Raw genomic sequence first — 25,184 nt, forward strand, 5'->3', positions numbered from 1 at the left:
GTATTCCTTTTCCCAAGGCCTTGTTCTAGAATACACAAGTCCATCCATCAATATATCTACCATACGATGCGCAACACTGTTAGCCTCCTGCTAGGGCCAAAATACCATTCGGCTGGCCGGACTGCGCCAAGTACCGACGGCTTGTAAGGCGGGCACACTACAATTTCTCTCAGCCCGGTTCGTGCTGCGGCATGTTGAACTCATCGAAGATGATTAGATCTAACCGACAGAACGCATCTAGAATTTTGCTCATATATCAAAGTGCCGAGCTCATCAAACTGTGCATCTCTTTTGAAGTTGAGAGAGTACAATCTGCGGGTGCATTATTATGCTTCTTCCAACGATTTGATGTTATCTTCAACGGTTGAGACTATCTATTCGGATTGTTGGTAGAGTGAGGCTGTGGCTCGTAAACTCGCACCGAAGGCGCAGCCGATACGCCCAAAATAGCATTGTGCATTCGTGGCCGCCTGGGAATCGTTACATATCCGTCCAAGGGCAGTGTGACCTACTAATCATTGTAATGTCGTGTAGTGATCGTAGTTTGAAGACCAGATAGTAAGTGATTCCGGTCAAGTGATCTCACTGTCGCAACGAGCCGTATTTCGAAAAGTGACCTATCTTGCAACCTTTTCCATGGTATTATGTTCAATAACTCTATAGCCAATAGCCAGCAGGTTACGGTGGTGCTTTACCGAGCATGCAGATGGTTGGTGTTCCACTAATGAAATTTTCCAAGCGTCCCGCGGACATCCTCCCCGCCCCGCCCACCATACTTCCAGTCATGGCAAACTTCATCCTGGAAAGTCGTACAACCATGCTCTTGAGATGAAGAAACCGTTGCTTGGTATAGAAAGGTTTCTTGAGATCTGCTTTCCATCGAACAACATTACTAGCCCGGCTAGCTCAATCGGTAGAGCGTGAGACTCTTAGTCTTTCACGGTCTAACAGACACGATTACTCAGTACATCTCAAGGTTGTGGGTTCGACCCCCACGTCGGGCTTGTACGTTCTAGCTTTTTGTTTCGCGTTCATTTGAACGCTTCAGCCCTTTTTTTGGTATTGAGGATGTTGGTGGATGGCATTTCCACCACGTCAGCCTTTTTACCCCACCACCACACTCTACAAAACCGTATTTGCACACCAGAACTGTGGCGACTCTGCTCCACGATATCGTTGTATTTTTAATATTTTAAGTTCAGTCTGTTATTGATCACTGGCTCCAATCCGACGTAGACCATATATAATTCTCACGCATCCTACAAGCCATGGGAATACAACTCCAATGTTCAAAATATACACGGAAGATTCTATCGCAGCCTCTGCACGTGTCCTTGATCGTTCATCACATCTCTGTTGTTAACATATCTTCTCGTCATGACTGGTTTTGCACTGTGTTCAGGCATGTCCCTCCCTAAGTACCAAATATGAGCGAATGGGTGCAGCATCGACAGGAGTGCTCCGACTCGATCGATTCAGTAGCCGCGTAAGCGTTCGGAGTGATTCTTCTCTAAACCACTACCCTATTTAAGGGAAAAATCGAACACCTCTAGAGCCTACATTAAGATAAGAACGGGCAAAGTAAGTGGCCTAACAGCGACGTAGGCTCTAGGGTGTTTAGTTTTTCCCTTGTATAAGGTGCACATTGTAGGATAATTGTAAGCTCTTTCGTCATAACGTTTACAAATAGAAAGACGTGAGGCATTGAAATATTCACAACAGTGAATCGTCTACACAAGCCGACGCCAGCGCGCAATCGAGTCTGTTCTCCTTCTGCTGTCACACGACAAGCACATTACACTTGCGCTATTCTTATTCTAAGATCCACACTGCCTTCTACGTTCGTTTTCCTTCCACTTGGGCGCCTACATCTCACCGCAGCAATCCATCTCCGTCAAGTAAACCATCATGTCGGCGGAAAACAGCATAATCGTCAAAAGATACGACCAAGAAAACACTTCCCGCGGCGTCATTCATCCCGATATCCTTGCCCGTCATTGTATCCTCGACAACGGCTGTCATGCTCTCGAACTCGACTACACCACCGCGCCCAGTCTGGGCTTACTGTCAAAACTGCCAGTAGAGTTGCAGCAGCAGATCATCTTACAAATGGATACTGCTACTGTATTTGCGTGGAGGCGAGTCAACAAAAGGGCAATGGACTTGGTCTCTAACATGTTTGAGTGGAAAGAGGTAGGAAACGATTTACTGAGAACATCAGACTGGAGACTAACACTGCACCAATAGGTCATCTCACTTGCTCCGAGCGCCCTGAGAATGATAATAGGCCTTCGCTCACAGGCCACGTTCGGTCTCGCTGACCTGCACAACGCGCTTCACTACCGTACCTGTGTTACCCAGGGCTGCGACCCCAATACCGCACAGTACATCAACATGAAGAGTCTCAAACGTCTCTGCCGCAGTTGCTTCCAGTATCACGCTAGGCATATTGAGTTCACAATCGAACTTGCATTGGGCTATGTAGAGCTGATCGACATTGATTATTTATTGGGTGGACAGACTGGCTATATAGAGGAGATCGACATGGATAAGTTATTGGGTGGATTGACTTACCGTGCGGAAGAGAAGGAAGAGAGCGAAGATGCCAAGGAGGAAGATAATGGGCCATTCAAGGTAGCCGTTACTGAGCGCATGGCCTTCGTTTATATGGGCACGTTGTAGAAGTGAGATTGAGTGTTGCAGTGACAAAGAGTCAAGGTATCGATGGCGGAGATGCGGACAAGCGGTGGGTTGGCGGTTTGGCTTGAGAGGAAGACGCTTCACTAGGAGATGACGGAAGCTGTATCGCCTTTTGCTGCATACACACCATTGCATGTCAACGAACAAGTAGTATATGAGATAACGTATACTTCAACATACGCGATATCCATGAAAAATCCAACGCGAAAAGATTTTGTCGTCTCCTAGTCCCAAAGTAGCGACTCGCACACTGCACGCCAAGGTGACGTAGACTTCTGCGTCACCACAACTTTGGCAAAAAGATACATTCTCAAGCAAGTATACAAAAGGTCCTCACGTCGGCGCAAAAGAGCTGCAAAAAGAAAGACAATGAACTGGACATGGCGAAACTCGAATCCGCGTCTCCCTGCATACACTCGTGGACTAGCACGCACAGTAGCTTTACGGGCGCCTTGCCATACTCGCTTTTTGAGTCTAGACCACATGCCATGGAAATGTTTTCGATGACTAATCTTAGGATTGAATGAGATATAACGATAGTGAAAGAAGAGAAGATTGGGTGGGTGGAGTGGTGGCGGGTCGGCTTCACCTGCGCAGTACGTAGCGCTCGTCATTACTGATGGTCTCACTGCTTGCTTCTACTGCTTTGTCGACGCAGGTGTTTAGGTAAACTTTTAGATCAAGCAAGGTATCAGACATTTCCTGGGGTAAGAAACCGAGTTGTAAAGATGGTATTGCTTGTGATACTGGCATGACGTAGTAAACGTGAAAGTCTTGGTCTTCTTCATTTCACCAAGTTTCTTTGCTGTACTCTTTTCCATTCTGATGAGCTTGTGGAAGCCTCTCCGACTGGAACCGTCGCATGTTTGCTGAGATATGCGTAACGCCCATACATCGCGAAGTTTTACGCGTGGAATGGTTTTTCGTCTTCTTGTTTAAGCCGCAATGGCTGCTGTTTGTACGCGGGTATTGAATCTTGGATAGCGGAGTCGCGTTTCTTCTGGGTTTGGAACGGGGGTGTTGAAGACAATGCATGCTGAATTTGTCGCTCTTGTAAGTTGGTACCTTGATAACAGGTAGGAAGAAATTTACCGGTAAATCAAGGTCTCTAGGTCTCCCTTTCATCCAGCAACCTCTGAACTGTTGCCTTCAACTCCTTGAAATTCATCTCCAACGTCCCATAACTCTCCTCCAAATCCTCATACTTGTCCTCCAACATACAGACCTTCTTCTTTAGACTCTCGTCCCCTGTGGTCTCCTTTTTTAGCATCTTGTGACTCATCTCTAGCTCGTCATAGTCTCTTTCAACCCCTCTGATTCTATACTCTAAATCACCACACTTCGCTTTCCACTCTTTTTCTATCCTTTCCATCTTCTCGTTCGCATCAGTCGACATGGTCGCGCTGCTCAAGTGTCTGGGTAGGTCGTTGGCGTTGAGGCAGGAGCTGTAAAAAAAAAAGGTATACTGATGGAGGGCAATTAATAAAAGTATTGAGACAGTCTGAGCGAGTCGCGGGGTATCGAAGCATTATATATGTGGCAGTGCGTTGAGAGCCATTAGCGGGGAACGTACCATGAAACCATCCCCAACAGACCCCTCAACAACAACCAATCCAGTGTCGCGCATCTCGAAAGGGTCGCTCCGATTACGTGTTGACTTCAGGAACAAGCTCCCTTCCAACGGGCTCTAGGTCATTCTCATTACAGTAATGATGCGCAGTGATGAGACGACCCATCCTTGACGAAGACCAGGCCTGAATAGCTCTAGTTCCAAGACATCCTTGTACAGTCATTCCATTCAAAGGCAAATCTGAAACTCTGAAGCCTATGTTGACTTTAGGCTATCTGATTTGCATGTATTCATCTTAGTGTAGGCTGCAGATCTTTTCAATTCTATATCTGTACGAGGAACACTCAAACGCATCGTGAATAAGAACCATCAGTGTGCAAGACGCCAGGAAAATTTACATGGATGGTTATCTTCAAGACTAGCACTACAAAGAAAGTGGGCCTGGTACATATTGAGAGTACCGTCGCGACCTATTTCGACGAAGGCCTAAGCTCATCTATTTATTGAACTATGCGACCCGTCTAATACGCTGTTCTAGTAACCCTGTGGTACCCGGGTAGTATTTCGTGATACCGTGAGTTTGCTTAAGGTCTTGCTGCTCGCCCGCGATCCAATCAAGAGCTTCTCTCAAATCCACTTCGTCTCCGAAATTTTCAAGCATCTCCTCGATGATGAAACACAATTGGGTATCGGCGGCTTGCAGTGCCAGGCACATGGCAACATCCAATGGAGTCCTGCCGTAGCTGTACCTCAACAGTGCTCCATACATTTGCCTCGCAAGAACGAAGGCTGCGTCATATCTCCATCTCAAATCCCCATTGCTCTCCTTGATCTTGATGAAGTGGATGTCGTGTACGAGTATCTTGATCGTGCGGCTAAGAGTATCTGGATATTGATTGAAGGTATTCCGTACGTATTGCTCATAGACTTTGAGTTGCGCTTCCGCTGCATGGTGGTCAACCGTGCGTAGTTGGGTGTATCGTAGATCTGATTGTTCTCGTCAGTACCATGGAGCAGCATTTAACAAATCGATAAGCAAGTTACGTTTGTGTAGCCCCCGCATTTTAAGTGCTTCATAGGGATCCATGGTGTTGCTCTGTGCGAATCTGCGCCACCGTTCATGCTTATCGTTTGCTTCCCTCAAGTCTTCGCTCAGCAGGCTAATCTCCTGTTGCGCACGCCGTAGCTGTTCTTGCGTGTCTTGTAGTATTCGACGTGTCTCACGCAGTTCTCCTTGTGCCGTGATGCTACTAGTATGATATTCGTCTTTCGGGCATTCTTTGCGAAGATGTCCAAAGCCGCTGCATCCGTAGCACTGAATGTTGGCCTTGTCAGGGCAATCATCCATGATGTGGCCCTTCTCTCGACAATGGAAGCAAGTTGCTAATGGACAATCCTGGACCCAATGCCCCTGGGCATTGCATTTAAGGCACCGGTCGCCTCCGGGAATAACTTCGTCGGCGTAGTCGTTCAAGCCTGGGGTTGAGGAACGTGAGCGTGGAGGCGAGCTCATGATATTGTCGTGTACCGCGTGAGAGTGTTCGCGGGCTCTGATAACCTCAGAAGCAAGAGTACTTGCGAAATAAGAACTGGGTACCATATGTGACATGCTTGCTCATGGACAAATGTCTTTGCAGAAGACGCGTTGTGTTCGAAGGGTAAGCACAAGGGACGACATACCAACCGCATCACGGACGCGTCGCGTCGCGTTTCAGAAGATGATCCGCCGACTAGGCTAGAGATAGGCTAGCTGACGTGGAGTGAACGCGCATGGAAGTATAAATGAATCCGGCTTACACCGAGACCGATGATCAAACGAACTCTTCGAAGCTTCAGCTGGTGCAGGCACTGCCCAGGTGGTATACAGTCGTTGTGACCGCATCTGGCATGCTCCAAGACGTGCACCGAACGCGAAAATTAACAGTGTCATGCAGTGCGCGTCGTTACCCAGAAGCATACATGGGTATTGAGGATCGCGAAATATGAAGTGTGGGGCCGATGTGGACGTCGCGCTGGTGGATAGTTCGCGCTAAATTCTGGGTGCTGACGGGAAACCTACGAACACCTCCAGGATACCTTATATTGGCGATGTACGAAGATTTCAGATGGCGAAGAAATGGCATAGTACAGAAATGCACGAGGGTGTTCGAGCTGTTTGCTGCAGGCGACCAGTGGGTGGTTTCCACAAGTGAACTAGCCTATCACATGATCGTGCTAAGGTAACCCGCGCGGACCCGACACTCTTCTCCTGCCCGACGCTGAACCAACACTCCCGTTCGCAAAATGCTATCGTGCGAACATATGGCACCACCGAGCCCAACACACGACCGCCACAGCAATCGTCTCTGGCATCTTCCCGCCCTTATTTGATAATCGCTTACCCCGTGTCCAGACGCGTCGCGAGGTGCGCGTGTCTAGCTTGCGCTCTATGCTTTCGACTTGCTGCTTCACCAGATCTATACTGGCTTCTAGGATGCTCGTCATCGTCATGAAATCATCTATGTCCTGGGAACTGGCACGTGTCATTATGCTCAAGCATGATGTCACGGCGACGAGGACCGTCGAGTCTGGCTGAGACGTCTGTTGTGGTTGATACCTATACCAGGGCTGAAAACCTGCACTTTGAGATTGCCTCTGCACTATACCCACCTCACGAAATAACCGGCTTAGCTATGGACTCTGAACAGCTGACAACGGATCCTTCTATTTGGCTAAGACATTGCTTCTATTGCTACCTTTACTATGGTCCATTCCTACAAAGAGTCGCTACACATTCGCCAATCTCTCACTCTCTGCGTACTTCGTTAGCTTCCTTAATCTCACTTCCGAGATGAAAGCTGCCTGTAATTATTGTTAACACGTCAGCTCCTTCAATTACTCGCTGTTTCTCTGTCTCTTACCGCAATTTGCTCTGCCTATCGTCACGGGGTCACCCTCACCACCTTTGTCCCATATAAAACTAATCTTTCCTATCTCAACCTTCTTCATCCTTACACTCTCTTTCCATCGCTTCCATTAGAGACGGGTAAGTACTGGTCCTGTTACATCTACTACATATGCTAACAACACCAGTGTGGACCCAACCCAGTTCCAACACCGGAAGCAAGCTCACCTCTACAAATCCAGACCATGGCGTCTTTACTCTTCCCCACTCTGGAAGAGTTCAACGCATGGCTCAAGACTCAAAAACCCCCAAAACGCTATAATGCCGCTATCGAGGATATGCCTGATACACCATGGTCAAGATTGCCTCGAGCCATTATTGATACCAGGCTGAAAGAGTTTGGGCAAAGGATCATTGTATGTTTGGGCAAGTTCCCTTACGACGACAAAGAACTCGACCACGTGGAGAAAGCCGCGCAATCGGTTTCTCAGGTCAAGAGAAGCCCTGCTATGCAAGTGGCATTCATTGGTTCTCAAGCTGCAGGGAAGAGCACGCTATTATGCGCTTTCTTCAGTCTCGAAGGCGCTTCTCCCACTGGTGCCTCCGGCAAGGCTTGTACAAGCACAGCTATCAGGTACAAGAACTATGCAGAAGGCAAAGATGGCCCAACGAAGTTTCATGGTCAGACTAGATTCCTCAAGACGAAGAAGCTCGAAGCCATGTTCAAGGAGCTATGCCGCCACTACTACTACTTCCACCACGCCGAAGAAGACTCCGAAGATGAGGATGATCCTGAATCCGAAGAAGCACCCGACCAATCAAAGCTCGAAGCACTCAAGGACACGGCGGAAGACATCCTAGTGGCCCTATGGGGATCGAAACAAAGTTTCCTGGAAAGCTGGAGCCCATCTGTGTTCAAGAGTGGAGCGTTCGTACGGCTTTGCCAGCTAAAGTTCAAAGAAGCAATCGAGTTCGCCAATGTCGACAGTGATAGTATTGCATACATGATGGGGAGTGATCAACATCAGCTCCTGAGTCAGATGATACGGTTCATGTCACAAGTCGAGGGGGAGAAATGTCTATGGCCTTTGGTGGATCATGTCATGATCAGCTTTTACAATCAATGGCTCGAACAGGGGCTGGAGTTGATTGATCTACCTGGTAAGGAGATTTCAAGAAAACGAACATTCTGTCAGCTCAAGCTAACATCTTACAGGTTGTGGTGACTCCAATCGTCAGCGAGCCCGACATGCCGATGAGATCCGCGACAGCGTGCAAGTCGAAGTCGTTGTATGCAACACGGCGCGTATTGAGTCCGACGAGATGTTTATTCAACAAGCACGTACCGCGATCAATCTGCATGGTGCATCGAATGTGCGCTTAGTTGCTACCAACATTGATGTAAGACTTTGACTCTTGCTATGGAGCCGTAACTAACATTTGCAGAGTATCGCCGACAATCAACAAGGTCAGGACGACCGTGAGCCCTATCGCACAATCAATCGTCTAGTTCGAGAAACCCAGGAAATGCTAGCGTCAATAGACGATGACGAAGATGAAGAGGAGAACTTTGCACAAGTCATGAAACGCAATCAGCTCGAAAAGCGTTTGAGCCATCTGAAACGTTGTGATAAGCAACACAGGGTAGCAGAACGTGCACAGAGGCTATCGAGAACTATTGGAGAAAAGCTGCAGGGACGATCGGCAAGCACACTTCCACCGCTCATTCACACCTCGGCAGCGCAATACATGGAATGGTTGGAGAAACCAAAATTCACGTTCAAGGACCAGCCTGATTTCTCGGTCGAAGAGACGGGTATACCCCAACTCCGCAGAGAGCTCCTTGCTCTCACAGCACCTCAGAACATGCAAGACTATGAAAATCACGTCTTCATCACAGCGCCAGCCGTGATTGAGAAGATTATACGAACAGTCCGAGAAGATATCCATGAGGGTGGGTTCGTCACGATCGCCGACGCGTTCGAGGTAGTAGGACAAAAGTTTATGGTACCTTGGAAAACTGGAGTGGTGGGAGTCTTCCGCGACTCGTCAGACAAGAGCATGAAAAAGCTAAGAGCAGACATACCCGCTCTTCAGAATCGCGTCAACATGAAGGTGGAAGAGTGGTGCAAGTTGAAATTTGCCGCCTTCAACAGAGCCATGAAAGGAAAAGGTGTCCTTCCAGACGGGAAGTCGTACGCCAAAAGCCCTCAGAATGGTCGCAACTTGGACAAAGAGCTTTCAGATATCCTGACTCCGGGTATCTCTAAGTGGGCGAATACTCATGCTTCCTTTATGGCACATATGGAAGAAGCATTTTGCAAAGCTATCGACCAACTCCATCGGCGCGTAATCAACGAACTCGACGATGCTGGTGGCAACATGGTCACAGTGGAAAAGGCTAAGACTAAGTGGCACAACGACAAGAACAGCTATCCGGAAAAGATCAAAACCGATATGATGGTGCTGGTGACTGATGTTCAGCGACTGACGAAGCGCGCTTCAGACTGGGCTATCATGAAAGATGGCAGAGAGAACAACCTTGTTGGCTCTATCACCAATGAATGGTATGACGACATTCATGACGCCGCGCCAAAATTGAAGCCACCGGTTCCAGGAAGGAAGCAGAAGAAGGTTTACGAAAAGCCGGGTCGATTTCAGTTCCAGAAGAACCGTATGAAGTCACACTTCTCTGGTTCGAAAGTCCAATTCGTTGAGCACGCCTTTCAGAAGCTTCAGGCAAAATTCGATAGAGACACCGAAGCTCTGGTCGACAAACACTTTGAGATAATCAACGACATACTATCAGAATTTGCTGAACACCTTCGAGGTCGGAAAATGCTCGACTATCAAATCAGCGAGCATGGACGAGCTATCCGCGCCGATCTGAAAGAGCTACTCCCACACCTCCAGGACGAACTTCATCAGATACAGAGCCTCTTTCCACAGCGCGTGAAGGAAGAAGATGGCGCTTCGCCATCCAAGTTCGCCAACTACGCCGACTTGAATGTGGATGACGCGACCTTCCCCGAGATCTACGATAGGGTGATGAAGATGAAGAAGCCCGCTCAAGCTCCGAAGCGCAGCACGAAACGCGACGATGATTCCAAGACGAAGCGCATGAGAATCGAGCAGTCTTGAGATTATCTTGACAACACAGGATCTGGCGTGTACCCCCAGGACCGACTTTGGATTACCTACTCGTCAACCAAGGTTCCCACAAATTCGGCAATGTGTCTACGCGGCAGTGGGACGTTCACGGATTCATTTCATTCTTTCTCTACTTCAAACTCTCTGTTAGACAAAAGTCGGAGCCATGCTGCATGGTAGCCTTTCACTTTGGAATCACGCCGCGATCGCCGTGCAGGCGTATGCAAAATATCATTCAAGGCGTGTGCTTCTTGCGTTTCTGCCAGCGTTAACGATCTCTTCTCTCAGCGACAGCAGCAATTAGTTTAGCGATTTCTTTCGTTCAATTCAGCAGGCGATTTTGGGTCCACTCTCTGGGTTCGGTCTACCCTGAGCAAAAGTTTCTCATCATCGAGCCATACTTCTTACATACTTTGTCAGAGCAACATGAATCACATTCAAGATACCAGCATACCTTTGCCTCCAGTTTATGGTGTACGTGATCAACCCGGTCGTCCACTTGGTATCTCTAGCTTGATGCCTCTGACACGCTGCAATCATTCACGCTCTTCCAATGCACATTACAATGTTCGTCTGTTCAGAAGAACTGAGAGGGATATAATAATAGTCGCTAACAAAAACATGTATGTATCCAGCACGCGAAAGATGAAAGGAGAGTCAAAACCATACAGTACACCAGCAGCAATCCGCATCTCCTACTCCGAACCCAAAGAACACCAGTATCGTATATCCACCACCCATCTCCTACAGTCGCCATGATCCTACACAAAGACCCCTAGGCTCTTCCATCTACCCTCATAACATAACTTCCCTCTACGCGCCATCCCCCCAAAGCCCAACAACCTGCATCGCAAACGCCACGCCCGCCAACCCCGTCTTAACCCACTCAACCACCTGCTTCCTTTCAACCGCCAAGCGCACCTGCTCGCCATTGACCTCATCGCCCTGCGCCTCCAACTCCATAACCTGCCTCTTCTCGTTCCCGCCCTCGGTCAGACCAACCGCATAGTCCACACCGGGTCCAGACACAAACGAGAAAATAGATGTGTAAAGTAGGTACGGGTGGCGGAAGCGGGCGGGCGAGAGACAGTAGGCGGAGAAGAGGGTGAAGGTTGTTATGTGGCGGAGGTAGGAGGATAGGTTTGTGGATTTGGTGGTGAGGTAGATGAGGGAGGTGCGGGCGTTTATGGCGGTGGGGAGGGCGAGGAGGGAGGGGAGGGCGATGGTCGAGACGGTTGCTGAGACGCCCTAAGGGGGTGTGTTAGTTATCTGGACAGTGTCTTCTGGGGTTTGTGCTGGGGGGTTTGGTATATGGAGGCGTGGGTTGGAGCTCTGATAGCTTTCAAGCGGGGAGCTTGGAGAAGTGAAGTGGCGGGTGGTTGACTTACAGTTGCGATTCCCAGGGTGATTGTTCCGACGAATTTACATATTGAGACTGTTTGGGCGGCCATTGTGATGGTACCGAGAGGTTTTTGCGAGAACGGATTGCTCTGACTATCGCGCGGGTTCTTTGTCGTGCAGTTATCTGTTGGCAATGCAGGTTGACGTGCATGCAGCGCTTGGAAGATTGCGGAGATGCTGCGGGCATCATCCGGAGCAGGCTGTCATCTTTCGGAGAAATCCTGATGGCCCAAGCTTCCCCTTCCAGAATGCGGAGAAGAGGAGCACATGTCAATCAGTAATCATAGGCTACACGCCCTATAGAGAGAAAGATGTTGATTCATTGTCAGGACGCTCCTTACCGTACATACTCTGCACAGTCTCTCAAACCTATAAAATGCATTCGATGCGCGCAATGTATCGCCCTGGGCGGATCGCAAGCATCAAGAGAGTAATCTCGCCAGTCGTACCTCGGCTTACAACACCAACGCGTATCCTGCACGCATCAGCCGGGGCTTGCGGCCGTAACTTTCACACGACGTGAGCAACCTCAGCTACTTATACTCCACTCCATAGTGATCTCCGCACTTGACGATAACTCCCAACGTCGTCACCTGCTCACTCACCATCGCCAGTCCTGCACGCTTCCTGTCCGAACACCCCGATAGCACAGAACCCGCTTGGAAAACACCGCGCACCATGCCTATGGAGAAGTACCAGTTTATGAGCAATGTCTGGAGGGATGGCATCTTCGGTATGTCTCTCATAAGCGTGGATAGGCAGAGTTGGCCTACAACCACAGCTCAAACAGTCCAACCTCTCCATCAAAGCTAACAAACCACCCCAGACAACAAAGTCGTCTTCTGCACCGGCGGCGCCGGCACAATCTGCTCGGCCCAAGTCCGCGCCATGGTCGCCCTGGGCGCCAACGCCTGCATAATCGGGCGCAACGTCGAGAAGACCGAAAACATGGCCAAAGACATCGCAACCGCGCGCCCCGGCGCCCGCGTCCTCGGCATCGGCGCCATCGACGTGCGCAAACCCGAACTCTTACAAGAAGCCGCCGACCGCTGCGCTCGCGAACTCGGCAGCCTGGACTTTGTCATCGCAGGCGCAGCCGGCAATTTCCTCGCGACTATCGACCAGATCAGTCCGAATGCGATGAAGAGCGTTATCGATATCGATGTGTTGGGGAGTTATAATACGGTCAAGGCGACGCTGCCGTATCTCAAGGAATCGGCGGGGAGGTATAGGACGGATGGTACGACGCTGCCGGCTAAGGGGACGGGTGGGCGGATTATCTTTGTGAGCGCTACATTGCATTACACGGGTACACCGATGCAGTCCCACGTCTCGGTCGCGAAAGCAGGTGTAGACGCCATGGCTATGTCTGTCGCTATTGAGCAAGGCCCACGGGGCATCACGTCCAATATCATTGCTCCTGGACCCATTGCTGAGACTGAGGGTATGGCGAGGTTGTCCAAGTCGGATGCTAAGAGTAAGGTTGCTAAGGCCGTGCCGTCTGGTCGCTTTGGAGCTGTCAAGGAGATTGCCGATGCTACTATCTATCTGTTCTCGGATGCGGGTAACTTTGTTAACGGCGAGACGCTTGTTGTGGATGGTGGCGCGTGGCATACCGCGGGCTTTGCGGGTGGGTTCGAGTATCCTGATTTTATGCTTAGTGGGGAGAGTGTTACGGGGGTTAAGGGAGGGAAGAAGAGTAAGTTGTAGAGTGGAGACGTAGAGACTGGTAGACGTGGAAATTGAAGACCAGTTTGCGGGCTACGAGGACGCTGAATTCATGAGTTGTACCTTCTGACGCTGCCGTGGAGGCATTCAACAAATCCCTTGCTTATAGTTGTGTCCATCTAACGGCGATGTATCCATCAGAGCGTCTCTTGGTAACGCGTACAACCCTTTCAGAGCGAGCGTTTTCGTCAAGTAGAGTAGTGAGACTGGCACATCTCACATCAAGTTGCATTTCAAGCGTATGTGACCCGGCCATGTATTGCATTGCGTTCCCTTGATTATTCTCGTTCACGTATCACTGTTGAGGTCTACAATGACGAGATACGTACCGTGAGTAACTTGGTAAAACGTCCCTCGACGTATCCATTGCGCCTGTCATTCCGCGAAACCATCTGCACGAGTGTCATGTAAATGGAAGCTTTCGGATCAGCAACAGAAGCTTGGGTCAGAGCCCGGTTCAACGGTAGCGTATGTGATGATGAAGATGTACTTGGTCTCCGTGGGTTCGTAGACTGACGCAATAGAAAGGTATGTATGCGTCTGAGTATAACGTATGATGCAATATATGCACGATAGAAGATGATGTATACGTCTGTTCCGAGGGGTGCTGAGTATGATTCAGAGAGGACGTAGCACAATGTATACATCCATGTTGCATGTGAGATATCGCGTACATAGGCAAGCCTCTCTGTCAGCGTCTGATGCCAAACAGTTGCATTCCTACCTAGAGCTTCAGCCTTTTCAACATTTACCTGAAAACAAACATGTATACCACGCCTGGCCACAGTCCTTGTGATGCTGGACCAGGCTGACACTGAGGTGTGCAGGCACGCCCGGGCACTCCAATGTTTCCAATGTTTTAACGTAATTTTATTGCTAAGACGCTAGTCTCTAAGTAGGTTTCTTCCTACAATCTTACCTTAGTATTTTGTTATTTCTACTAACCTATATTTATCTACTCTAGCTTAAAGCGCTCCTTATAACTAGCTATAATTGTAGTGCTAATTCTACTCTTCTTCTTCTACGTACGCGTAAGCTACGCTTCCTTAGTATTGCTAAGAGTGCTAGTAATATGCTTTATAAGTAGCTTATTTAGAGCGTTAATTTTTAGCTAAATAAAGTTAACGTTGTTATAATCTTTGTCTATATACTATTAGTAAGCCTGCTTTATTATTGCCTTACCTACTTTATATAGACTAATCTTTTTAAACATTATAATAGCTAGCTTAACAGCCTTGCTTTCTTCTAGGTTCTTAATAAGTCTCTTAACCTTTTAGATTGTTCTTTATACTTCTAGTAATTAGAGGTTTAGTAGACATCTTACTACTAGTAGCTTAGATAGTTAGTTATAGCTAAGAACTAGGCTATTATAGTGTTTTATTGCTATATTAGTAGTTAAAGAGAATTTAGATAAAGTTAGTATAATACAACTTAGAATAAGCAGTAACAGCACTTTATATACTTAAACCTTAACTATAGTTCTGCTATCTTATTATAGAGTTATTTTAAAGACTTATTACTGTACTATAGATATACATAGAGATGTACTAGCTTAGAATTAGTTATTAGCAAATTATAGTTATTATATACCTAACTACCTAAAGTACTATTAAAGTCATTGCAATCAGATCATCACGAGACGAGCGCGCAAACAAGAAGACACGCCCGGGCAGCACTAAGTATCCCAGCTGTTGTATAGCGCGCGGCCCACTCCATACCTCGGACCACTATAGCACCGGGAATCGAAATCGAATCTCAACGACTTTTGGACCAGGTTCGATAGCTCAAAACGGAATGAACCTTGTATCAAGGCTGTAGTGGCTGAGCAAAAGCAAAAGTATCATCGAGAGAGATCATCAAGTATCAGTGCTGCAATCTCACCAAACGTTGAGAGACTTGTCTAAGGACTTACCTCCGCCTCGAGTCTTGGGCGTAAAGGCGGACGGACGAATATAGCAGACAATCTCTCAGTAAGCATCGCGCCCCAACATCCAAGCATCAGATCGTCGACTAGGTGTATTTTGAGTGTGAGATCATCGACCCTGAGCGGGAACTCATCTCGTCGTCAGCACATCAAAGAAAATCTCACACTTCCCCACGGATCAACATGCCAGCACATCGATCCTACCCAGTGATGCCAGCCGCACATCAAGGCATCCACGAATAAAACCCACTCGTTACCAACTTTGTCCCCGCGGAATGACGAAATGGATTGCAGCACCAGGTTTGGAGCGAGTGAACATCTTCATCTGCGCCCCTTGACGAGCCGCACATGCCAGGCCTGCGCTCCAGTTTTAATACAAAATGCGCAGCAACGGCTTACCCTGCTCCCCTGTCGATCGCACTATCGATACCCAGGGGTGCTCCTTCTGGACTGGGCTGGTGGTGGCTGGCCATGCATGCGTCATAGCCCTTTTTCAGGAGACAGACGCGAGCGCGCGGTGCCCGGTTAGCGAAATTGAGCGTTTAGGTTTGGCGTGTTTTGGGACTGGCGTGGGCTAAGACGCGTGGTCAAGCGGTGGCTTGCGGGTGCTTGGCCGGCATCTTCGCTGCGGTGGGTAGGGCCGTCGTTGTGTTTGGCTAAAGGTCGGCGCGCGTGTTTGTGTGGTTACTGTGGTGTTGGGCAATTCTCGGAGGGTTTAGGCTGAAGTGGAGGGTTCGTAAAAGAGATGAGGAGAGATAGGGTGAGTGAGCTTCCGAGGGGGAAGCGACTTCATGTTGATTGAAGATGCAGGCGTGCAGACTGGTTGTCGGGTCGTAGAGGTGCCGTTGACTGACACGTTTCGATTCGCGGGCGCGTCGCCGTGCTCTTCGCGCGCCGCTTGAGTGGTGAGGGAGCGATGAGGCTTAACGCCGTTGCTAGACGACGGCGTGAGGGCGCCGGCGCTTTTTGTCATGCGCGCCCAAGCGCCTTGCGCATTTCATGGGATGGCAAGCCTCAACTTGGTTTTGGAAGGTCGCACAGGTAGAGGCATGAATTCTGCAGGTTGTACACAGGGTGCGGGTGGGAGGTACACGGAGGGGATGGCCTTTCTTGTACCCTGGACTATAGCAGAGCGGGCAGTAAGCAGGGCTGCAGGTACAACAGGTACATAGCGCGGACACCTGCTTATGTTGTTTACTGCAGGCTGCAGGTAGCGATGATGTCGCTGCAGGTTGGGTTGGGTGTAAGCGACAGGGAGGCGTCCGATACGACGCCACCGAGGTGTTTAGTATGCCCCGTGCCAGAGGATCAGCATGCATCAAAAGACAAAACATGCAGCAAGTCCCGCGCTGTGCACCCAACCATTACATTCTCTCCCTTTTCTCTTCATACGCTCCTTATCGAAAGTGCGCTTATACATTCGTTTGTGTGGTGTTTGGTACAGATCAGAAGTAGTTGGACTGCCCAGGACGGTCGCTTTATCGATTATCGCGAGACATATCAGTTCCGGGAAAGGGTCCGCGTTAGTAACACTGGACACGGGAGCACCAAGACGGCTTTGCGAATCACCGACGGCTTGTGTGTCGTGTCCGCTGCGTTATCGCGATCGAAAGAGTCGTGATCTGCGAGGTGTCCGAGGTTGAGCACGTCATGCCCACGAGATAGGCCGAGTGCTTCACGTTTGACCACACGACTCCCTCGTCGAGTTTCAGCACCCACAGCCATCCCACGACGCCGGCGGAGCACCCAGGGCGCCAACCAAAAACCCAGAGTTGGCAGTGCAGGGAGTACCGCGGTTCGAGTCAGACCTAGTGCCAGTGCGGAAGAGGCGGAAGAGGCTACTCTTGAACTAACGGCCAAAGCGGGAGAGATCAGTTAGCCAGAAAGTGCTCCATTCACCAGCACAGACCTCACTTAGCGCTGGTAAGTCCTGCAGCTCCACCAGCTCCCATCCTCAACAGCCGCATCGCCATCAACCTCTTCCCTCTCCACACCAGCAGTGCTACCGGCGACACCCGTCCGACAATCCATCACGGGCAGCGATGCTGACGATAGTGTGAAGCATACCAGCAACACCTCGCGCCCACTCCCAGTAGCCGATCCCACCGAGCCGGCGCTTTTCTGCCAGCCACAGGCCCGTACCACCTCACACCACTTGCACCCATCGACCCCACTTGGAATCCTCTCGAGGCCCTCCCAACCTCCATCACCAGCTCCATCGCCCGTTCACGACGTCGGAGGCGTTCAATCGCTGTTCCAAGTCCTCATCGCCGCAAGCGCCCATTCACTACCGAGGGACAAACAGCATTGTCAAGACCTTCGCACAAAGACCGCGCCTATACAAGCGACCTCGACCTCCCCACCCACAACCTCACACATCCATCACCATGGAGCATAGATTCGCCTCGACGCTGCTGGGCTTCCTCGCCTTTTTTGTTCTGCTATCGTCCATCCAGCGCGCAAGTGCACAGGGCTTCACGCAATCATATTGCTCTAGTCTAAACACAGGCAGCGATGACGACGTCTGTAAGTGACATGTCGACCCTGTCTTCCACGCTCCACAACTAACATCCTTAGACACATGGCCATACCAATCCAATGGCAACTGCACCAACCACTGCAAGGAGGAAGGTACCTATGCCTTCGCCGTTCTAAAATACACCGACTGCTGGTGCTCAAACTACGCTCCCGGGGAGACGGCCGACATCAGCGACTGCCAGAAGGACTGCCCTGGCTTCCCGGCCGAAAAGTGCGGCGACAAGGACAACAACCTGTTCATGTACATCCAAATGGACGGCAAGGTATCCGGCACCATCGGAGGCTCGGAACCCACGTCCTCCGCCGAGCCCTCGAAGACCAAAGATAAACCTACAGAAGCCCCGACTGTTAGTATTCCCCCTCCTCTCTCGCGCGTGTCTTTCTTGTCTTTCATCTTTCTTGGCTTTCTTGATTTCTATGCGTACTATATTGTGCGACCGGTGTTTGACTTCGTGGTAGTCTGCTCCGGCTCCGCCACCAGTCACTGTGACGCCTGACCCGGAGACTGTCATCTCTGTGGTCACCACGGCACCGTCTTCTACTTCTTCTTCTACTGTATTTGCTCTCAATCCCGTCTGTAGCACATGGCTAACTCATCAAGCAGACCGAAAAGCCATCTGCGACTCAAACCGAAGCCGACGATGAACCGACCTCAGCCATGGCACCTGTCACAACGCCAACTGTCCTAACCGAAAGCGGTCGTGTCGTTACCAGGACAGTCGTCTTCACTCCGACCGCGGCTGCCTCCGAGGAAACCAGTCATGACAGCGGTCCCAACGTGGGCGCCATTGCCGGTGGTGTTGCTGGCGGTGTCATAGCTTTGTTAGCCATCGTAGGTGGTGTACTGTTCGTCCTCTGGCGGAGGAAGAGGCAGCAAGACGAGCAAAACGGCGGACATGACGGTGGTTCCGCTGGGATCTCGCGCAACGTGAGCACCATGAGCAGAGCCGGCCTGCTAGGAGGACGTAGCGAAAAGTCACCGACCCAGCTTGTTACAAACTTCGGTTCGCAACGGAGCCGCCACGACGAGGAATCGATCACGCCCGTTACACCGTCGAGCCGCCGATTAAGTCAGCCCATCCTAGTCGACTCGCGACTCAACCCAACCGCTGTTTTGACCTTCCATGGCGCGAACGCCAGCCGGGAAAGTCTTGGAAGCATCGATGACAGCCGAGACTACGGACGACAATTGAACGTGCGAAACCCGGATCCGAACGTCAACTAGGGGAGAGCTTGAACCACCATCTGCGGACTCGATAACGGGTGCGACTACATCATGACCCGGAGAAACTCCGTACATTCACAGAGCACACCTACCATCAGAAAAGTTGGATGTCACCACCGCGCTACGACTGACGAACCTACAACATCATATCCAAAATAACCAGGCGTAATCCATAGCACCGACGCACGGCCGTCTAGTTTGTTTCATTACTGTCTTTGGGGCCTTCACGCCACACATCTACTCGAGACACTCCTGTCCGGTTCGATCACATCATTAATGGGCGCCAGCATCTGTGTACACTATTTCTCCTTCTTCGCTGGATCTCTGTTATGCGGCAATGTATATACTTATTTAGGGGGTGTGGGAGAAGAACAACATCAGAAAGGCCTCACGGCACTCGGCAGAAAAGGGACACACCTTGCCACACCTAATGGGTCACACCGTCAAGGTGTGTGGGGATGGCGGAGTCGCAATAGGGATTTGCTGGTAGATTAGTTTAGTTGGAAGAGATGGGACTGCTACGCGTACGTGAATGCGAGTAGCTGCATCACCACTCGATACTTGAATTTAGAAATTACTTGTCAATTTGTGTTTTAGGATTTTCGTTCCTGCTGTTCATTTGTCAACGGCGATTCGAATCATCAACCCTGGCCATATTGCGTCCCGCCAAGGCGCTAAGAAAGGAGACACCCAGCACGACCTGTCGCGTCTTACACGTTCAGCTTAAAGTTAATCTCATCAACCCATTACTTCTCACCATTGCCCTCTCAAACCTCAGGATGGATAAACTTCCAACAGAAGTCCTCGCCGAGATCGTCGAGTTGCTCCGCGACCGCAAGGATCTCTGGAGCATCAGTTACACAAACAAAAAGCTGCATGCGATTGCCAACGATATCATATACTCCTGTTACGTACTTGACCGTCAGGACGCGTCGTTGTTCATCCGAGCGCTTGCATCGAATCCCAATCTCCAGCGATGCGTTCAACACGTCAAGTGGAACAGTCCCATCCATGATGAAGGTGCCTTCAAGTTCCCCCGTCTGATCACGGAAGCCGAGTTCGATCAAATCAAGGAGAAAGTGGGATTTCCCTTCCTCGCAACGTGGCCACGACATGCTACCTTTCTCACTGGGAAATTGGTGGAGGTGAATAACTGGATGCGTCTTCGTACAGAACGCGATCTGTATCTCAGCACGTTCATGTTGTTTACGCCGAACGTCAAGGAACTTTGCATCTCCACGAAGCGGTGGGGATCTGAAGGCATGTGGTTCGTACAATCGCTGGTCGGTAAGATTGGCACAAACCTACAAAAGGTGATACTCGACGGCGGAGCGACCGTTGTAAACCTCCTTCCGCTTTTTCTGCTGCCGAAGATGAAAACGCTGATCATGTCCGATCTACTGGCACCCACTCTACACGAGGACGCCGAATTGGAAGCCATCAACCTCGTTTGGGCACGACTGGAAAAAGAAGGATCGAATCTGGAGCATTTGGAAATCTCTCATACTACCACCGACATATTCGATCTCGCCCGCTTGCTGAAAAGCCTCAAAAACCTCAAATTACTCGACTACGAGTTCAGCGGCGGCGGGGGTTCGATCAAGAAGCACAACAGAGACGTACAAACGCTCTTCGAAGCCATCGGAAACCACTGTGCGTCCCTCAACAACATGGCCATCGACGACGACCGTCTAGTGGTGAACCCAGGCGCGCTTGAACAACTGCGCGGCTTGGAGAACGTGGAGACTTTCCAAATGACCACGTCCATCTTCTACGAAAAAGTTCATTGTCGTTCCGTTACCAAGCAATTCCTCGCCGAGTCGCTCCAACGAAACCTCGGGAACCTGCCCAAGCATCTCAAAAATCTGCGCATCTCAACCAAGACGGGTTATCACGACGTGACGGAAACCTGCTTCGACGTCTTGCTCACCCTGGGCCCTGCTATAAAAACTCTCCTTCCTAATCTCGGAACCATTACGTTCTTTGGCTGGCACCCGCAACTAGGCACCTTCCCATGCCAGACGCGCATCGCGGCCCTCCAGTCTGCGTTTGCGCAGGTGGGGGTAAAGATTGTGTCGGAACATGATACCAGAGGCGACTCTGAACGGTGGTATACCAAAACGCGCGTTGGTGCTTCGAGCAAGATTGAAGAAGACTATGTCTGGGTGCATCTTCTGGAGGACTTTGAGGGCGAGAGGGAGAACCCGTGGGTGGCACGGTTTGGGAGCTCGTATAGGGGGGATGAGCTGAATGGCGATGTGTGGGATAGTGATGAGGAAGAGGAAGGGGGAGATGATGATGAGGAAGAGGAAGACGTAGATAGTGATGAGGATGGGGATGATAGCAACGAGGATGAGGAAGACGACAATGGGGACGAGTGGGAAGATGAAGATGACAACGACGAAACTCCTAACCCCAGTGCTGGTGGCCGACCACTGAATATGCAAGATATCATGGAGGAAATGGGCATTCTTGCGGCTCAGGGACGAATGCCGGGTATGTCTGGTATGCAGCCAACAAACGACGATAATGAGGAGGATGGAGATGATGGAGAAGAAGGCTCGAACACTCAATTTGGCCCCGGCCGCCCGCTTACTATGCAGGATATCGAGAATGAGATGAGGATCATGATGGGTCAGGGACTGATCTTGAATTTGCCTGGTATGCCTGGTTATAGGCCGGAGGGCGGGGATGAGGAAAATGAAGAAGAAGATGATGATGAAAATGAAGAAGAGGGATCGAACGATAGCGATGCCGAGCAAGATGAAGACGACTCGGACAACGAGAACGACAACGATCCACCGCCAGCCACGGAACCTCTACCCGACACTAGCAACCTGACCCTACAAGAAATCGAGGAAAAGATGCGTACAATGATGGCTGAAGAGCGAATGTTCAAGTTGCCTGGTATGCCTCATTTCAACCCGGAAGATCAGTATGACAGTGAGGAGGAGGATGACGATGACGATGACGGATTCAACTTCAGATGGACAGTCTGATAACGATCACGACAATGATGACGATGCGCCGCCAGCCTTGGGTCCTCAACCTGGCGGAGGTCGCCCGTTGACGAGGCAGGATATCGAGGATGAGATTGGCATCTTGCGGCGAGGGGGCCGCCAGGAGGGATGTGTGTTGATGTGATGGTGATGATGGATTGATGGATCGGTGGATTGGAAGGTTGACTGAGGGATGTGGTTTCTGGGGACTGGAATGATGTTATCTTTTTTTTTTGTAGGTAGGATATCAGGTAGCATGCGAGAACGTATGTATTCAGCCACGCGGAGTTGGTTGAGGTCAGGAAGTGCAGTTGAATGCAAGCTTGTTCCGGCCCTCACTACTGCGAAGATAGCTTTGTTTTTGCTTCTTCTATACAAACTGCTGATTCGCTTTCTGCGTACATGCTGCTCAGCATGCGTTACACGAATACTACCGAAGTAGCCTGTTCCACGATTTTACGGTGCCATTATTTCAACACATCCATGATACATTCTCCGCTGAGGCAGACGAAAAATTTTAGGAATGATGTCGCGACAAAGCGACAGTATCGGACGTGGTGCACTTGACTGCGTGGATACCCGAATCACGCAGATCCCTGTGAGGCTCAACTGCACACGCGCCACGCGTTCTTAGGCCCACGTACCCTGAATCTCGACCGCAACACCGACCCCGTCCACGTTCCCCCAGCCTAGGACCAGACCTCACCTTCTATTCCACTACAATCGCACAGTTTCTCGGTTGCCCATCATGAGTAAAATGTGGGAGGTGGATCCGGAGACGCGGAGTAAGGTACGTTGCGCCTTCTACAGCTGAAGGAGGGGGATGTTAGGGGTCAATTGCGGCGTAAAGACAGCACAGGTGATGAGTCGAGCATGCGCATATGACAGAGGCTAATCAGTTCCGTACGCAGTTGCTCGAGATCCAAAAGACCAACGACAACAACAAGTGCGTCGACTGCAATGCGCCGAGTCCGCAATGGGTATGCAACCGCCCTTCCTCTACCTGCGCACGCGATCACCGCCTACACCTACTAAGATGAACTGTCCTAGGCCTCGCCCAAGCTCGGTATCTTCATGTGCCTCTCCTGCTCGGGCGTGCACCGCGGTTTGGGTGTGCACATTTCCTTCATCCGCAGTATCACCATGGACGCCTTCAAGGGCTCGGAACTCGTGCGCATGGCTGCCGGCGGCAATAAGCCCTTCCAAGACTTCTTCAACACACATCCTTCGAATACGAAAGACGGACGCACATTCGAGGCCTCATCTATATCAGAGCGATACGACTCGGAAGCGGGCGACGAGTGGAAGGAGAGACTCAGCTGTAAGGTCGAGGACAGGGAGTTCGACAAGGCAAACCTACCCAAGCGGTTACCCAAGAAGGACAATGCATCTACAGCCGGCATGGGCGCGCCCTTGAGCGGACGCGCCAGCGCAGCCGGAAGCCGAAGCCAGACACCCCTAGGAAAGACACGAAGCAACGACGCAGGCTTCCAGCGCTCGGGCTCCCCCGCCCTCGGCACCAACGCCATGTCTAGTCAGAAAGTAAAGAACGAAGCCTACTTCGCTAAGATGGGCCAGGAAAACGCCAACAGACCCGATGGCGTTGCGCCGAATCAAGGCGGAAAATACGGCGGCTTCGGCAGCGAGCCAGATGCCTGGAAGAAGGACGATGAGCCGGGTGCGCCTCCTGCGCTTGACGACTTCCAGAAAGATCCTGTGGCCGCACTTACCAAGGGCTTTGGCTGGCTAGGCGCAAGCGTGAGTAAAGTAGGCAAGACGGGATATGAAGGCTGGGTGAAACCCGGTATGGCAAAGGTACATCTACCCTCCCTACACATCACCCTAACCCATAAGCCACAACAACGACTAACATACCATGCTACAGCTCGCAGAAGCAGACCTCGCAACCCAAGCCCGCACCACAGCCGGCACCCTCGGCCAAACCCTCCAATCCGGCGTCGCAAACGCAAACACGCAATTCTCCCGCTTCGTCGAAGGAGGCGACTCTGCACACCCTTCTTCTTCTTCCTCTTCTTCGCGCGCTCCTTTGTCTGGTCAGCGCGAACCTGAGCGTAAGGACTTTTGGGAGAGCTTTGGTGCGGCGCCAGCGGGGCCGGCGAAGGATAAACAGGACTTTTGGGATGAGTTTGGGAGTGCGGGGGAGGCTAGGGCTGGTGGGACTGGGGGCATGGCAGGGAAGAAACCGAGTGGCATTGGCACGAGTGCTATGAAGAAGGGGGGTGCTGGTGGGGGGATGGGTGGAGGTGGAGGTGGAGGGGCGAAGAAGGATGATGAGTGGGGGGAGTGGTGAGAGAGTGGCGCACTAAGTGAGGCGTTTGGGCGTTGGATATGTGGAAGAGGGTTGGGTTGGTATGGTTGGTGGTTAGACAAAGAATGGGAAGTATTGTTATCGCTTTGTGAAGAGTGCTTCATCTTTACTCTTTGCATGTGGCTTCACTTATATCAACGGATCCCAACATGGTAAACGTCACAGGTCTCAGGTACGCTTTTGCGCTATACTCGTCCTTCATCTGAGTTCAATTAACTTACTCCATGTAGGGTTCTTGTCGAGTGTACCTGTCCGCTCCTTCTAGATTGCTGTCGAGGCTGCACTTTCCGAACGGCCGCTCTCACCACTTTATGCCTTCCTTTGCTGCGATCTCATCTCGCCTGGCCACCTTCCTTGCCTCTAGAATGATCCAGCCTTTCGCTTTGCACGGCCTTGTCGCTGCTACATTGGCCAGAGGTTCTTCCCTCATCAGTCCAGTATCCTGGCCTCATTTGCTGTAGTATTTGGCGCGACTGCCTTCCTTGCTAACTTCCTGCCCAGCTCAACCGCTCGCAGACGCCACGACTTCGTCATTCCACCACACAAAGCGCAGCAACCACACGAGATGTACTGTCTACCTTCTACAACCCACGGAAGCTACCTTCTTCATCCATATCTCGGTGACGAGGCCCGAGATCTGGTTTTAGCGCGTCTCCGGGACCCTTATAATCCCACTTCCTCACCCGTCTCTCCGTTTCTTCTTCACCCAACCACTCAACAGCAACAGTACCATTGG

The 25,184-nt window shown here is 50.7% G+C and overlaps 7 protein-coding genes and 1 non-coding gene across 8 annotated transcripts; 7 read left to right on the forward strand and 1 right to left on the reverse strand.

The window, feature by feature from the left end:
- Positions 1 to 895: 895 nt before the first annotated feature.
- J4E84_003315 lies at positions 896 to 1,004 on the forward strand. Its single transcript has one exon. It is a non-coding gene; the product is annotated as a tRNA-Lys (tRNA).
- Positions 1,005 to 2,157: 1,153 nt separating this feature from the next.
- On the forward strand, positions 2,158 to 2,682 carry J4E84_003316 (uncharacterized protein; the record flags this gene model as incomplete). Its single annotated transcript, XM_049385929.1, has 2 exons — positions 2,158 to 2,166; positions 2,302 to 2,682. The coding sequence occupies 2 exons, from the start codon at positions 2,158 to 2,160 to the stop codon at positions 2,680 to 2,682; spliced, it is 390 nt and encodes a 129-aa protein (XP_049246806.1).
- Positions 2,683 to 7,399: 4,717 nt separating this feature from the next.
- Positions 7,400 to 8,380, forward strand: J4E84_003317 (uncharacterized protein; the record flags this gene model as incomplete). The annotated part of the gene is made up of 2 exons (XM_049385930.1): positions 7,400 to 7,404; positions 7,543 to 8,380. The coding sequence occupies 2 exons, from the start codon at positions 7,400 to 7,402 to the stop codon at positions 8,378 to 8,380; spliced, it is 843 nt and encodes a 280-aa protein (XP_049246807.1).
- A 195-nt stretch (positions 8,381 to 8,575) lies between these two features.
- On the forward strand, positions 8,576 to 10,295 carry J4E84_003318 (uncharacterized protein; the record flags this gene model as incomplete). The annotated part of the gene is given in 2 exon segments (XM_049385931.1): positions 8,576 to 8,583; positions 8,603 to 10,295. The coding sequence occupies 2 exon segments, from the start codon at positions 8,576 to 8,578 to the stop codon at positions 10,293 to 10,295; spliced, it is 1,701 nt and encodes a 566-aa protein (XP_049246808.1).
- Positions 10,296 to 11,117: 822 nt separating this feature from the next.
- Positions 11,118 to 11,755, reverse strand: J4E84_003319 (uncharacterized protein; the record flags this gene model as incomplete). The annotated part of the gene is made up of 2 exons (XM_049385932.1): positions 11,118 to 11,552; positions 11,693 to 11,755. 2 exons carry the CDS (start codon positions 11,753 to 11,755, stop codon positions 11,118 to 11,120), a joined length of 498 nt encoding a protein of 165 aa, XP_049246809.1.
- Positions 11,756 to 12,383: 628 nt separating this feature from the next.
- Positions 12,384 to 13,415, forward strand: J4E84_003320 (uncharacterized protein; the record flags this gene model as incomplete). The annotated part of the gene is made up of 2 exons (XM_049385933.1): positions 12,384 to 12,438; positions 12,532 to 13,415. The coding sequence occupies 2 exons, from the start codon at positions 12,384 to 12,386 to the stop codon at positions 13,413 to 13,415; spliced, it is 939 nt and encodes a 312-aa protein (XP_049246810.1).
- Positions 13,416 to 19,899: 6,484 nt separating this feature from the next.
- Positions 19,900 to 22,119, forward strand: J4E84_003321 (uncharacterized protein; the record flags this gene model as incomplete). The annotated part of the gene is made up of 1 exon (XM_049385934.1): positions 19,900 to 22,119. The coding sequence occupies one exon, from the start codon at positions 19,900 to 19,902 to the stop codon at positions 22,117 to 22,119; it is 2,220 nt and encodes a 739-aa protein (XP_049246811.1).
- A 1,143-nt stretch (positions 22,120 to 23,262) lies between these two features.
- On the forward strand, positions 23,263 to 24,430 carry J4E84_003322 (uncharacterized protein; the record flags this gene model as incomplete). The annotated part of the gene is made up of 2 exons (XM_049385935.1): positions 23,263 to 23,934; positions 24,005 to 24,430. The coding sequence occupies 2 exons, from the start codon at positions 23,263 to 23,265 to the stop codon at positions 24,428 to 24,430; spliced, it is 1,098 nt and encodes a 365-aa protein (XP_049246812.1).
- Positions 24,431 to 25,184: the final 754 nt, after the last annotated feature.

Source organism: Alternaria hordeiaustralica, assembly GCF_023758085.1.
Source record: "Alternaria hordeiaustralica strain BMP 2776 chromosome Unknown scaffold_4, whole genome shotgun sequence".
Lineage (NCBI taxonomy): Eukaryota > Fungi > Ascomycota > Dothideomycetes > Pleosporales > Pleosporaceae > Alternaria > Alternaria hordeiaustralica.